The sequence below is a fragment of the Patagioenas fasciata genome, chromosome 1, assembly GCF_037038585.1.
Source record: "Patagioenas fasciata isolate bPatFas1 chromosome 1, bPatFas1.hap1, whole genome shotgun sequence".
Lineage (NCBI taxonomy): Eukaryota > Metazoa > Chordata > Aves > Columbiformes > Columbidae > Patagioenas > Patagioenas fasciata.
Genome location: NC_092520.1, coordinates 158,835,721 through 158,851,864, shown reverse-complemented (window position 1 = coordinate 158,851,864; position 16,144 = coordinate 158,835,721). Strand labels below are relative to the sequence as shown.

Below are 16,144 nucleotides of genomic sequence, written 5' to 3'. Positions count from 1 at the left end.
GAGCCTGCTACATCACAGTCAAACACACATACTGTTTGGCCCAGGATGCTGGTATCTCCCCCAAAGTGCACCATCCTCTCACCTCCCCTCAGAAGAACACCTATCTACGTAAAATTTGTAATGTAAATGCTGTAAAATCCCTTAAGTTGTAATTCTGGGCATTGCTTAAGGTTCCTCTTCAGATTTTTCCTCTTCAGCATAAAAAAAAAATGAGTAGTACTCCAGTATCACTAGGAAAGGATAACATTTAACTTCAGAGCCTATGTCTAGGGCGCCAACTCAAAACCTACACAGCCAGGACTGGAATAAACCACTGATGCTGAATGTACCAGGCCAGCGTGAACCAGTGAACTGCACAGACTGAAGAGGACGATCCCCTGCCCTGGGTGCGCACCTGAGGACTGAGGATGCACACCACTGCTTTTCTGATGGAACTGCCCCTCCCCGTTCTACACAAAGACAAATACAACTTCAGTGAATTTGGATTTTTTTTTTTTTTACTTTATTTCTGCATATTTTAAGTGGAGCCTGGAGAGGAACAGAAGGGAATAGGGCTGTATAAAACCCATGTTTTACTTGAAAGTGAACTCTTCCCCACAACACATATGACCTGAAATAAGTTAAAACCAAATGAAGACAGTTATTTCATGCCATTGATGGAGATCTGCCCTTCTCAAGCTTCTGTTCCATAACTTTACGAAAACTAGGTTATTGAAAAAAATTACTAGGTGAGATCTGGTCCACACATCCTCAGGCACTGAAGAAAATTTAACATGGGCGATGGTCTGGTACACGTTTTCTGGGGAGAAAAAGAAAAATCAGAAAAGTCCACCTCACGCCGATGTCCACCAGCCTCCCCACTCACCCTTATTCTTAATTTTCCGTTGGTATTTTGTGTTCAGTGCTGGCTTTATCCCACAGCACAAAAGGCAGTTATCATCTCAAAGCTAATACGCCACCTTTGACCACAGTAGAAAACCCCCATGATCCACAAAATAGTCAAACTACCTGGAAATAGGCACATGTGGGATAACCTGCCCACAAGTGGCATTTCTACCCAAACTTTTTAATAAACATGTTTTTGTTTTGGCTGTTGATTCTACTTCAGAAGCAGCCACTTCACTACAATTCTTGCCAAAATTTAAAAAAAAAAAAGCAGCATGAACCCTCACATTTTGGTCAGCCACTTTTGCAGATCTTTCAGTACTATAAATGGCACGAGTAGCTGGTGACCTAAGATGAACTAGGCGTTGTTCAAATACACTAATTTAAGCGCACCGATGGCTCAAAAGGCCTGCTCTACTCATAACGCAAAAACAATCTTGTAACATGAATGTTAGCATGTCAGATATCAGTCTTTACGTCAAATGAAGTATTTTTAGAACAAGACTTTTCTGCACAGTTACTTTCCCACAGAAGGAGGTTACTCTATCCCACTGTCACTGGCCATGTAGATACTCAGATCATACCTTGGTGCTGCTTTAATGATGTCATCTACACGAAGAATCATTTCTGCTGCTTCGGCTGCACTCAGCAAAACTTGTCTTTTGACTTGGAAACTTTCTGTTACTCCCAAGACTGCCATGTCTCCAATGGTACCCTCTTTCATATCTGGAAGGAGAGAAACACTAAGCAGTTGTTTTGGTTTTTTTTAACTTGGGGTATTTTCTTCAGGAAATTACAAGAAGCTGACAGTGTGCTAAACTCAGATGCTCAACTAAACCGTATTGCTAATAAAGGAACTATTAAATAAAGTCTTGTACCTCAAGGCTGCTGACTTAAGCTTAACACGTTGCACTTACATACAAAAAAAATAATGATGAAAACTATACACTGGGAAGAGGAGACAAGATCCCAACAGGGCTTTAAGAACTGTTTCCTTAGGTACATCAACTTCAGAGTTCTCCACAACTTTTTGTTAAGTTTTTTTCAGGGCAGAGCAGGGGGGTGTTCGGTTGTGCTGGGGTTTTGTTTGTTTTTAAATCAATCCCCTTCTTTTAGAGCTTTATATAACTGAGCTTGATTTAAGTAAGGAAAGTGGTTTTTACAGGTGGAGACCATCCCCTTCAAAACCAAAGCTTTCCACTCTATTGTGAAAAGTCTGGTAGAATGATAAAATAACCTAACGTTGCATGCCTACAATTCTCTGCCAAGCAAACAGAAATCAACATACTCAACTCTTCCAGCTGTATATATCAGTGACAAACAGATGTGACCAAGTTTAATAAGACTAATCACCCTCCCAAACAACAATCCAATGACAGAAGTAACATCAAGCCCCTTACCAAGTCCATAAGTAGTCTTCCCTTCACTGTGAGCAGCTCTGAGTTGAGCAACCAAATCTGCACTGTCATAGCCAGCATTATCAGCTATTATGGTTGGGATCTAAGGGGATAAACACAGGTTGTTTTTAATTAATGCAGGTATTGATCCCCAGTAAACATGAAACATACTTTGATATTACTAATTTACTATTCATTCGCAACAAGAGGAAGTTTCAAGAACATGGCAGATGATCTGTTACAGTGATCAGAAGACAGGGAAAAATTATTAAAAAAAAAAAATCAAATCAAGCTAAATCTTTAGAAAGGTAGTTTAAGACCTTGTTATAAGAGAGTAGCTGAGAGGACAGACGTGCACTAGCAGATTTGCCAGTTCATTTTACATGAACAGAAGGAAATCTGTCTTTCTTAACATTTCAGACTACAATTGGAAAAGTGGTTTCATTGTAAGAACACCAGCCTGCTGGTAAGCATTAACCACCAGATCATTCTGCTCACTGTTTAAGTGACAGCAGTGCAAATTGCACATGCTGACTGAAGAAGTAACAGCAAGTCACCGTGCTCTTCAATTTTCTTGTGAAGAAATGTTTTCCTATGGTCTTTCATTTGCTAAGAAAGGTTTTCCCCAATTTAAATTACAGCGAGGCATTTTTTCACAAATTAACAAGTCTGTTAGCACAGTAACTGTGTAAATGTTTCTTGTGATACTCTATTTCCTACTAAGATGCAATCTCCAGTGCAAGTCTAGAAATTTCTACATAGTACCAGAGCATAAATACAAACAGCACTAGAATATCAATAGAACAGAAGGGTTGCTCTTTACTAAATTATTTGTCAAGTGAATAAGCTGAGATTTTTATGTGCTATTTCTGCTGCAGTTTTAACCTTGCAGATAAGAGAAGCAAGGATCAATTAGAAGAGTGTGAGCATACGAACACTGAGAATTCTACAACATCTGGCATTATTAGAACACCAATATTTTTTTTCTGGGAGAGAAAACAAGATGTTTTTCCCCTTTGTATATCCAAGATGTGTTGCTAAATTTCACTTTTTTACTTTTAGAAAACAAAAACTTCGAAAGAGAAGCAACTATCTGATGTCAAAAGTTAGCAAACTCAGTGAATCATTTTGTGTATGAATCCAGCCATCTGATTAAACAAACTTACCATTCGTAAAGCCTTAGCAAAGGACTCCATTGCAACAGACTCTTTACCAGGTGTTCTCATGGCAAGTTCTGCAACAGCATTGGCCATCAGCATCTCTGAACAACCTATTCGTTGAAGACACACAGATGTCTTATATCTGACTTGAACAGTATTACAAAATTTATCTCACATACAAAGAATATAATATTCACCTCCACCATACACAGTTCTAGTGTCCTTCACGGTCTGCGCAAGAACACAGAGAGCATCATGCAAAGACCTCTCTGCTTCATCTAGAATCTGCTGTGTTGCTCCACGCAAAACTATGGTGCAAGCTTCACCTAAAAAGCACAAATGCAAAAGGATAATAAAACAAAAGATACAAAGATACAAAAAGAGGCTATCACAAAGCATTTGTAATGGTTTTGGTATCACTGCAGTCAAGTTTTACATAGATCAATTTTGAGGGGAAAGGAAAGCACAATGACATTTCACAGGTAGAATGAAATGATGCACGCTGCTGTAGCTTTTATCAATGAACTGTTCCACAACACCTCATTTAATTTAACAGGAAATGAATGTTACCTCAAAACAACCCCTTGGAAACTTACATCAGAATTTACTAAAACAAGCTCTCAAGTTCTTGAAGTATGACATTGCTACTTTTTCTGTCAAGTTAATCTCCTAAAGCAGAAATTTTGGTTCTCATCCTTACAAATGTCTATGTTAATTCACATAACATTAAACATGCCAGGTTTCAACCATGGGCATGTGTCTTTGCAGGATTTTTACTTAAGAGAAAGGCTTTAATAAAAATGGTTACATGAATCATTAGAAAATCCCTACACCATGCTGGTAACTGAAAAGTGTTAGCAAAGGGTTAACCCAAATGTTACAACATGCTATTAATGCTAAAACACTTACCCATTGCCACTCCAGAGAAATGAATGAGTTTATCTTCTCCAATCATGACTTCTTCAATAAGCTTGCAGCTTCCTAGTTTTACTAGTTCAGGGTGATCAAAGGTTGATGCAATTTCACCGCCTACGAATGTAAGATCATACAAAAGTCAAAGAGCTTAGGATGAAAGCATCCATTTAGGCAAGGTCTAAGCAAAAAATATTTAAGAAATCACCTTCATAATTGCCCCAAAATAAATTTAAATTAACAATACTGCTAAGCCAAATTTTTCCCATCAGCACATGGCACCAGAAACCTTCCATTGATATTGATAATGACAAGGTCTTAAAACACTAATATTTTGTTTCATATCACAAGAACTACAACACCTGTAATACTTTTGAGTCCTGTCTGGATAATAGACTAAATATTCATCTTTGCCAGTATTAAAATGTCAATCTGTTTAAAGTCTTCATAGTATTTACTGATGAAGTATTTATAAAATACTAAATCAAGTTGGTTATGTTTTAAAACTTGACCTTGTGTCATTATTCATTTTGCCTTCCTGATGATGGCTGAGAACCACTGGCCACCACACCTGAGTCATGAGTTTCACGCTATGTCATAGCAGCAACCTTGTGCCCAATGTGTAAACTCCCAGACTGTAAACAAAACAGATACTACAAAGACCAAAATGTCTCTGAACGGCACATTGTTCCAGTACTTTGCTCTTCCCATGAGAAAACCATTTAGATGTATTCACTCCCAGTGCATACTCAATGATTCCACATCAGCTTGCAGCACTGCTGTAGCTGTAGTGGTACAAGGAAAGAGAATATCTGTAGTAGAGTTTGTGCTTACTAAAAGCTTGTCTATTTTTTCAGCTATAGTTTTATATCCAGTGTGCTCCGATATGGTCCCCTTGCTCTGTCTACAAAATTTGCTTTGAATTTACTCCAGAACATAGCAACGTTCCTCTCAATCAAGCGTGTGCCTATGTCAGTGTGTCTACAGCCAGTTATACACAATCGCTACTTCAGTTTTCTAAGCTCAACAAGTCACTATCTCTCCCTTTCTCCCCGCAAAGCAAACTCTCCATTCTTCTGACCACTTTCACAATCAACTTTTTATGATGCTCCACTTAACTATCTCTAACTTCAGCAATAAGAATCATTCGTAACACTCCAGATGTTTCATTTTTATTAGTGACCAGAATCACATTTAGACAATCCAGGTTGTCCATGTTATTTGAGGTCAACCTCAATCTGATGACTCAGGCCCACATTTTTAACCAAGGATGACTCTTTAGTCTTCTCTATTATTACAATCAAACAGCCACCATTTATAACATGATGGTATTAATTAACTTGTGGATTCATCATCTTATTCTTTCTATTGCTAAAATTAATCTCTTCACTAGAAAACTGATTTTTCAACAGTTTAGCAAGCAGGGGCTTTAATACTTTAAAATATGAAAGCAGATTACTAACTGGCTAAATTACGTTCCACAGTTAGCATTATGACCCTTTATTCACAGTTGCTAGAGGGGAAAAAAAAGTATATTTAAATCATTATGCAGAGGATTCAGAATCAAAACAGATATTTTACATGTGAACATACTGAAGACAGAAAACTGAGATACCTGCTTCTAAAAAAATACTGACTATTATATAGCAGCTGATAAATCAACAAAGTAATTCACAAATTTCTTACAGTCAATTTCACAGGGTCCTCCATATATGTTTTTATTTAAGTACTGTAAAACACAGCTTATTTTGAGTACTTTTCATATTACAATATCTGCTTAATAGCAAAAAGTACAAACTAAATGAACAAGCATTAATATTTACTGAAGAACAAATAATGTGACCGTGCAAGTTTCATATGACAAAGGTACTCTACATACCTGTAACAAGAGCCAGACGTTCTACACCAGCAAAATCTGCATGTTCAATAGCCATGACACCAGCAGCTCCAAAGAGCTGTTCAGGGTAGTTGTAGATCAACTGTCTACAATTAAAATACATCTTCCCATTACATATGGAATAAACCTTCTAAAATACCAGATTAACAAAGGATATCAATATACCCTTTCCCTGAAGTGCAAACCCTCCCCTGAAGACACACTATCAATAATACACAGGGACCCATATGCTTTACATTTTAAGACCTTTGATCCTAAGTGCCTGCTGGGCACTAACAGCCTATTCTAGCAGAGGGCAAGAGAACAACACATTAAGTAACATCTTTAATTCCTTCAACAATACGAAATCTAAACAGCAGACAACTCTATGGCAAAAATAAATGGCCAGTCTTGGAAGGTATACAAATTGTGCTACCACAGAGAAGAGTATGTGCTCCCTTATTAATACGTATCCTGCTGTCTCTAGAACAAAGTAGTCATCTGAAGATGAATGGTCAATGACCATTCAGGAGTGCTATGCCAAATTACTTTTCCCTTCCGAATTACAGATCGAGTGCTGTAGACGTTCAGCAAGAGCTGGAAAAAAACACCTCTGTCTAACAAGAAGTTTCTAATCTATTTTCAAAAGAGCCAACTGGCACTTTTGGGTACATGCAGAGAAGATTCTTCCTACTCTGGATCCTCATAGCCTTGACCCCTGTCAAGCATCACCTCAGCGGTATTTAACTGGCTGTTTAACACTGTTTAACAGTATCAGATGTGAAGTGGATCTACAGTGTGCCTATAAGCAGAGGTCAATTTTATCAGGGAATAAATCTGAAAGTCAAGAGTCAATCTAATTGGAATACCATTAGCCTGACTACAGTGACTGCTACCTGAGCTTCCTTAGGGCAACCACCTGCATTACGGGCATACTGGATAGCAGCCATGGAGTCAAAGTTTGGGGTTTTTTTTTCATACTTCAAAGGATTCTTCCAGCAATTTTCCAACAGGACTCCTGACTCTAGGACTCTGTATTCATACCATGTCCACTGGACACTCATTTTGCCTACACTAGAATATAACATATGTGAAACATGACACAGATGAAGGGACTATGAGATTCATGGGCCTGTCAGTGGTTTTTACAGAACACAAACTTTGAAAGTGAGTTCTAAGACGCACTCTGTCCTAAAGAGTATATCTTTGCTACTGCAAAAAACAGTGCTACTCTTACAACTATTACTAATCCACTTCCTCGTAGACTACATGACACACCAAACCACCGAGTGCCAAGCTGCTTGTTTGCCATTTTCACTCAAATGAGAATTACTGAAAGGCAGAAGCATTTTTCCATCATTAAAAAACTGAATGGGTTTTGCGCTGTGACAGTTTAGAAGAGAAGCACACTGCTAACAAAAGTAACTCAGATTACGACGTATCTTCAGTGAAAATGGTTATCTTGCATACTTTCAAAGATGTGTATAAAAGGCTCATGACAGGGAGCACAGAGGCCTCTCAAACACACTTGAATGTGGAGCAGTACTCCAGCACCAGAATTTTAATGTAGGAGAAAGCACAGTAGGTTTCATCTGAACTAAATTAATTCAGCAGTACACTCTTTCAGCACCCATTTTCCTTAAAAAGTGGGAATATAGATATGGACAATGCTGCTGGTATTCCTAACTAAATAAATCTGTTAGTATAAAAGCACAGTGACATGATTAAGTAACGTCACTTCTTCCTCATTAAAATACAAAACCAAAACAGGAGGGAGGAGGGCATGGTGCACAAGGGGAAGCACAGAAAAAAAAAAATTGGCCTTACTGACAGGAATAAATTAAACATTAGGTAGGATCATGTAATTTTACAGATGCAAGCATAAATTATGTTCCTCACACTCACAGTATTAAAATCTTACCACCTTCTAATTGCACGGTCAAGTCTACCCTTTCTCCCAGAAAATACATACCTGTTAATAAAGCAGTTTATTCCATGCTTAAGAATACGATCTACCTTCTCCTTCATTTTTTCTTTTTCTGCCTGTTCTATTTCTGCTACCTTTGCTGTAGAGTCCACTCTAACACGAGAGCCAAAAATCTAAATCAAAGAAAACAAAGAGCTCAGCCTCAGAAGGAACTCCATTTACAAAAACATTATTTCACAACAGTAGCTCTGTCACGTACCTTAATCTTGTCTGTATCCATACCAGTATTTGCAATAAGAATCTTTGCATTTTCAATTCTTTTGGGCTGATTTACACCAATCTTCTTGTCGAGTAGAAAACCTGTAGTAACAGAAAGGTCTTGTAAGACTTGAGCTTAAAAAAAGAAAATCCATTTACGTTGTTACCCGAATTCCTTATATTTATTATTGAACTTAGTAATAACATTGCAATGTTTGCCAGAACAAATTTGTATAGAGATGCATGACTTCTAACAGCTTCATTTCTGAAGTGCACTTACAGACAACAACATACAAAGACTTACCTTCATCTAAGTAAGAATCAGCCAAACTTCCACCAAGTTTCTTAATGACATGGATAGCCTCCAAATTACCAGAACCTTTCAACCTCAGAACAGCTTCCACAGCTAGTTTGACAAAGTGATCTTTATGATGAGTAAGTAATTTTGATGAAAGAGTTGTTCCTGCGATGTTCATCAAGTCTTCACGGAACTTCACTTCATCATTACTGAAATGAAGTCAGTAAAGTGGAGAGTTTGAAAGTCTTAACTATCATTAACCTATCACTGAGTCTTGCCCCACTTCTAGGTGAACCACGTCCCATTTTGAGGAATGCCACAGAGAATCCCTCCAGCATCCCAGAATACAGCCTTCGAAACACAAATTCAAGTAGGAGAACCTTTACATTCAGCTTTAGAAAGCCTGTGCTCTCAAAGTGCTGGGTAAAGGAAATAGTCACATTTAAAATCAGAGTCTGAAATCTGAAATAACAGCTCAGATTTTCATTCTAGGGAGCAAGTTATTGCTCACATTTTGTTTCTGCACATGATAAGTAAATTTAAATAATTGCATAAAGCTTCTGTAGTTCATCTAAAGAAAATGTACTCTTTTTTCCTTAACTGTTAAAATTAATAAATTCAGTCTTTACAGTACTTAAAAGAGAGCAAAGAACTTCCCAATGGTATATAATTCTGATATTTTAATCTTCACTGATTTATAAAGTGTTAAGCAAATGTACATTACTAACCCATGATCCACAGCTGCTTTGAGAAGTGCCTCTCTTGAAGCTTTTGTGGCTGCTCTCCAGCCTGCAATGATGGTCTGAGGATGAATCTTCTTTGAAATCAGTAATTCTGCCTCCTGTTTAAATGAAATTAGTAATAATTTTTTTTTCTGCCCAAGGTACACTTACACTGACTAAGAAATACACTTTCAAGTAACCAGAAAATTCTGAATGGCAGTAAAAGCCAGAGAGCTATAACAATGACACTGAAGTCACCCTACTGGCAGGTTTTTTTTCCAATCTAGGCAAATATGATCTGCCTCAATATCATCAAAAAATTTGATTACTTAAAAAATATTCTAGCTCAAATAGGAACAGTGAGCAGACATACACTTCAAAACAGCAATCTTTCACTTTATGTTTTAGATCAGTTTCCTGTTCATTTACAGCTGAAACTTAAAAGTGTAGTTGGAAAAAAAAAATCTTTAAATGCCATTTTTGTGAGGAACTTGGCAAGCTGATGGACCATTTCTCAGATGCTCTTGATCACAGTTCCTGGATCTGAGATGATCAGATATACTGGCACAGCTCTGCTAACAAGACTTCCTCATCTCTGAAGTCTCTTTCACAGTAATTTCAGATTCAGAGTTTGGCAGTGTAAACAGTTTAAAGGAACAGTACAAATTCAGGTCTTGTATACAAAAGAACAGAATTTTGCACGTCTCTTTTTTTAATTTTCTTCTTTAATAATATGGTAAATTATTTCAGAGGACCATGCTGCATGCTGCCTAGTGCAAAATCTAGGAAGCAAACTGTGAGAGTGATACTTTTCTGTTTCACTCGCATATGAAATAAGAGGAAATAATTTTCTAAAGTGTACCAAATTACAACAATTATGATTTTATAAATAATAAGGAATAGTCTATAATGAAAAATTGATGACGCAATGCCTAAGGGTCTCTTTGCTATCAATTTCAATGGCAATGGAGCAAGATATTCCTATACTTTAGAAGCCCTCTTCATAAACATCATATAATAAACCTCCTATTGATATCACAGGAGTACACTGCAAAACAGAAACATATCGGAAAAACTGTAATACATCACCCTCAGTAATTCAGCCGCCAACACTGTGACAGATGTAGTTCCATCACCAACTTCATCGTCCTGAACCTTTGACATATCTAAAGAAAAAAGCCGCTGCATTAATGTTTTTATTCAAAATACCACACTCACCCACACCAGCTTTACATACAAATGCTTTTATCTCACGTTAGTTTGGAGAAGAAAAAAAGCACCTTACTCCTCAATAACTTAGAGGTCACTCTGTAAGTCACAGAAAAACCCAAGATGCAAATCACATTCAGTATCCTTCAAATTCCTGCTCTTCATCTGCCACCTAGAAACCAGCTCCAGTCTGGCAAGGGTCAAGTGCTACTCCTCTCTCTTCCCGTTCCTCAAGGTAGTCAACAAAACGAAGTAGTGCCAGATGGAAGCTCAAAGGTATACATACAGCATGACAGAATATAATAACCAAGCAGGCCACATGAACTGTTGATAAACAAGGAACCAGCAAGCACAAAACCATCAAGAAACTTGACACCAAATTGTTCAGGGTCCTACTTATCACTAGAACTGGACCATTTGAACACTGAGACAGGTGATCACACAGGTAAACTCTGTCCAGAGTACAATGGTGATTAAGTGAAAAAGACAGATTTAAATCAGGGACAACCAGAGAGAATCTCTTTAACCCAGTAGATTCCTGTCTCAAATTTTCCTGGTGAAAAAAATGAAGGGCACACAGCTGTCTTTTGTCCCTTTTGACTCCTGGGACAAATCAAGATTGAGGGAAAACAAGGAGACATCAGAACAATTTTGCAAGAGCAGCATGTACTTCAATTTTACTTCTGCAGATTCCACAACTCTTAGAACATACTGACCTCCTTATTTCAGGAATTCTGCTTCCCCTCCCTTCAATTTTTCGCATTATTAGAAAAATACTTTTCTAAGAACGAATCAAAACTACATAATACAGCTATAAATTAAGAAATGCCAAGTACTCCAATGACAAGCTGTTAAAAACTCACCAACCAAGACCTTGGCAGCTGGGTTGTCAACTCCAATAGCTTTCAGGATGGTTGCACCATCATTTGTAACTGTTACCGTGCTATCTCTCCCAGTACTTAAAAGAATCTTGTCCTACAAGATGTAAGGTTTAGAATATTGCTTTAAAATATACTGTAACTACTAAAACTAAATTAACAGGTATGACCACAGAAAACTTGCAGCTGTCTTACCATGCCTTTAGGCCCCAGAGTGCTCTTTACCAGGTCACCAATAGCAATGGCACCAACAAAGGATGACTGAAATGAAGACAAACATACCTTAGAAAAGGCTTCATTTCCGCTTTAATACAAGAAGCAGATGCTAGCCCATAACTTCCCAGAGGACGTCTTAACCCAACCCTTCCACAGCCGCACTCTTTTCAGCAGAGTCTGGGTGCAAGTTTCTTAACTGCTACATTTTTATAACCTGATCAAATACACTTAATTCTCACAGAAACCATAAAACCCTGTCTCCCAGCCAAAAGAATCGCCTTCCAATGAACATCAGTCTTCTGAGCTAAGGTATTTATTTTTTTGACACTTATGAGGAGTTTCTCTATTTGTTAGTACAAACAACACTCCTCCTACCTTCTGTTCACAGATATGCAACAAGAAAAAACATTGAGACAGATTAAGCTCCTCATCACCATAAACTGCAAGTACACGTAACAGGAGAAAAGGTAAAGTTCAATTATGCCAAGCACTACCACTTTCTTAGAGAACTAAACTTACCAAGCGAGCTGTTTCTGCCTTTTCTTCATCTGCACCCGCCTTGAAAATGTTCACAGGAGCAAGGGAAAGGGATGCCTACAACAGAGTTAATTCAAGAACATTCCTTTAGCTTTAATAAAACAATGCATTTTAAAACCAAATCCCTGAAATTAACAATCTAAATAATGTCTTATTATTAAAATGATTAATGTACGTAGCCCATTTGGTTTGCATAAATATATTCACGATAAAATTTTTAGAAAGAGTCAAGGTGAATTTATCTTGCAATCTCTTAATCACGTGAAGAGATTACAAGATTGATCGTAATCTATTCCTAAAGACTTCATACCCTACTCTCTGATAAGCACTATGAGCCTGAAAGGCCGTTACCAGTACCTTACTTCATGGCAAATGACTGTGGCTGCTGTGTGTAGCCAACCCTTACGTACAGACAACCTAAATATCAGTACAACCCGCAGAACTTTAAAAAATGTAGTTACTGACCACATTGGGGATTTAGTATTTTGATATTTGTACTGAACACTCGCCTTTTCATTTTTGTGTTTCCATACAAATTATATCAGTAATGAATACACACTGATAAAGACTAACACTTGCAAAAACCTCAAGGACTTAAATTAACTAGGATCAGAAGCCAAAAGAAAAAAATTCATTAACCCTCTTACGAGAGCTCCGTGAGTTTTCACTTTGCGGCGTGATCAGCCCACGATTTTCTACCAGCTTCACGACCATTCCATCATTGCTTGGACAAGGAAAACCAAAAGGCTGCGGCAGCAGACGCCCCACGCCGCCAGGGCGGCTTCTCCCGGTCTTCTTGGAGCCGAGAGGAGGGAAGGAGCGGCCGCCCTGCCGCCTGCACCGTGTCAGCCATGCTGCGGGCGCCTGGCACGGGGCGGAGAGGGCCTCTCCTGCCGGGCTGGGCGGGGGGATGCGCTGGGAAAGCCGGGGCGCCCCCGGCGGGAGCGGCACCCGCCCGTGGCCGCCCCGTTGCAGGCTGGGCTGGGCCCGGCCCGGCCGGCCCCTGACGGACCCTCCATGCGCGCGTTCTGGAACCTTCCAGGCCCAACACGCCACCGCCGCCGCCCCTCTCCGCCCGCGCGCGCGGGGCAGAGCGCGAGGCCGCCCCCACGCGAGCGCTGCAACTGCCGCCGGACAAAGCGGGGGGAGGGGGAGGGGTGCGGCCGCCAGGCCCTCGCACGCGTGTCTACGGGGAGCGCGACTGCTGTCCCGCCCTGCCCTGCCGCACCCCAGCGTCCCTCCCAACCCGGGCACAAAGCGCCGCCACGCCGCACGACCCAGAGGCCACCGCCCCGCCGCTTACCATGATGCCGGTGCCGACGCCGGGACTCCACCAGCCGCCTCCTGCTCCACCACTGAAACACCGCGCGGCCCCGCAAGCCCTGACGAAGCTCCTGGCGGAACTGGCGTCAGAGGAACCGCCGCTTCCGGCGGCGCGCGGCGTTGTGGGAGTCGCCGCCCGTCACCTCGGAGCTGGGGGCGAGTGGCGGGCTCGGGGGCGGCGGAGGGAGCGCCCCGGTGCAAGAGCTGTATATTGGTTTTTAAGGAGTGAGATGGCATGGAGGTGTTCTGCCCCGTTCTGTGTAACGCCCGCCGATGGTGCAGCGGTGAAAGGGAGACGTTTCAATTGCGTCATTAGCCGTAGCCAAAACTTAAGATACTTTTCTACATAACTACAAGGAAAACGGAAGGCGTTAAAATGCAGTTAGTACTCTAGTTTTCAGAACAAGTTTAGGAGGGAAAGCATCTAACTCTCTGAAGAAAACGAAGCAAAAAGCCCAAAGAACTCGAGAAAAAAGCTAACCAAATATTGACTTATTTACAAGCAGAGATGGATGTGAAAGTTGGCAGTTTTAGTCATGGGGTTTTGCTCTCTCTACTGGGATAGGTACCTGTCTTTGGCCAGCTTGACTCTAGAACAAACAGCTTTGCATATATTCCAGGAGATTTGTATCTGGCAGCAAGATGAGGAACACCAGCTGGAATTAACCCTTGAGGAAAAAGTCACACAAAAGTTTGTTTTGTTTTTTTTTTTTATTAATACGAACGGGTAACTAACAGGATTTTTTTTTTTTTTTTGAAGGGAGGGAATAAACTTAGCAAAAGAGTCTGTTATACTGTTAAGTGGCATTTTTTATTGACAGTGGTGAGGAACACTGGGAATCATCCTCCATAAGTGCTCCGAAGGTTGGACACTCCTGATTTGCTTATATTCACATAATTATTACATATGCATTACAATTTTTGAAAGTTTTGACATACCTCTATGCTAAGAAATAATTGATGATGTTAGTTATAGTTATTAATTATTAGTTAAATAGAAACTAGGCACTCTGCTCCTAAACAATGTATCACTTAGCCTTCTGTCTCCCTCTTGTCATGCAGAGGGATCTAAAACTTGAAAAATATCCCCTCATTTTGCAGGTGGTCAGAAAGCATCTATCATGTCAATTGGTTAATGATGGGTATGTCTTTTGTAACTTAATCACAGCATACCTTAGTTTGGCAGCTTCTGTTCAGCAGCACCTGACAGCAGCCTGCCTGGCAGTGCACCGGCCATTCCCCTGACAGCTGCCATGCAGGCACTGAGCTGCCGCTGTACCCCTAGAGTTGTTTCTGCCTCAGCAAAGGAGCTTGCAGTTGCCCCCCATTTAATTTAATCGTATTTCCAAAGGTCAGTTCTCAAAACTGGCCAAAACTATTTTAAGTTACAGTTTCTGGTTTCCAGTGCACTTCCCAGTCCATCCCAGGCATCTGCTATTGCATCATCCACGTAGCCAGTCAAAGCAGTGAATAGAAGATACCTTGTCACAATCATGCTGAATACACTCTTCATTTCAATATTAATTGGTAACTATTCTCTTGGCAGCTTTGCAGACGTGTGAGACCACATGCAAGCCTTGTGGTGTTGTTGATTTCCACCCCCCACAAAAAAAAAAAAAAAAAAAAAAAAAAACCAAAACAAAACAAAAAAACCACAAAAACCCAAACCTGTTAGTTATGTTTGTATTAAAAAAAAAAAAAATCAGCTTTTTGTGTGACTTTTTCCTCAAGGGTTAATTCCAGCTGGTGTTCCTCATCTTGCTGCCAGATACAAATCTCCTGGAATATATGCAAAGCTGTTTGTTCTAGAGTCAAGCTGGCCAAAGACAGGTACCTATCCCGGTAGAGAGAGCAAAAACCCATGACTAAAACTGCCAACTTTCACATCCATCTCTGCTTGTAAATAAGTCAATATTTGGTTAGCTTTTTTCTCGAGTTCTTTGGGCTTTTTGCTTCGTTTTCTTCAGAGAGTTAGATGTTTCCCCTCCTAAACTTGTTCTGAAAACTGGGCTACTAACTGCATTTTAACACCTTCCGTTTTCCTTGTAGTTATGTAGAAAAGTATCTTAAGTTTTGGCTAGGGCTAATGACCCAATTAAAACAATGTTAACTATTTTTCTCTCAGAATCAGAGCATTAATTCACATTTTCTACTGTGATGTGAACTGGGGGAAAAGAGATTAAATGCCTTGGACAATTTAGCAAGTTATGGCCTTTTAAAGATGAAATGCTCATAGAAAAGCTTACTACAGAGAATTTGTAAGTTTGGTTTAAGGGGCTTTTGATTATTGCTAAAGTGTGATTTATAATGTGTAAAAGCAGCAACACCCGAATAGGAGCAGCCCAGCACTAGTTTTGGCTGACAGCAGTTTGTAAGGTCATGCTGTGAATTAGTTGAGAAAGAAAGTAAAAGTGCCACATTTAAATATTTTCATAAACACATATGCTTTGTAAATCACATCGTCTCTTGAGTATGTTTCAGTCCCAAAGACCATTTGACATGTCAGACAGCTCAGAGCAAAGCACAGGCCTTGTTTCAGGGATGAA

At 39.7% G+C, this 16,144-nt stretch overlaps 1 protein-coding gene across 1 annotated transcript; it reads right to left on the bottom strand.

Moving 5' to 3' along the window:
- Positions 1–475: 475 nt before the first annotated feature.
- Positions 476–13,736, bottom strand: CCT2 (chaperonin containing TCP1 subunit 2). The gene is made up of 16 exons (XM_065844521.2): positions 13,579–13,736; positions 12,258–12,332; positions 11,718–11,783; positions 11,508–11,619; positions 10,525–10,601; positions 9,442–9,554; positions 8,720–8,922; positions 8,417–8,517; positions 8,203–8,330; positions 6,234–6,337; positions 4,352–4,471; positions 3,640–3,768; positions 3,449–3,552; positions 2,286–2,385; positions 1,470–1,611; positions 476–799 (listed from the first exon to the last, which is right to left on the bottom strand). The coding sequence occupies exons 1-16, from the start codon at positions 13,579–13,581 to the stop codon at positions 769–771; spliced, it is 1,608 nt and encodes a 535-aa protein (XP_065700593.1). The 5' UTR covers positions 13,582–13,736; the 3' UTR covers positions 476–768.
- Positions 13,737–16,144: the final 2,408 nt, after the last annotated feature.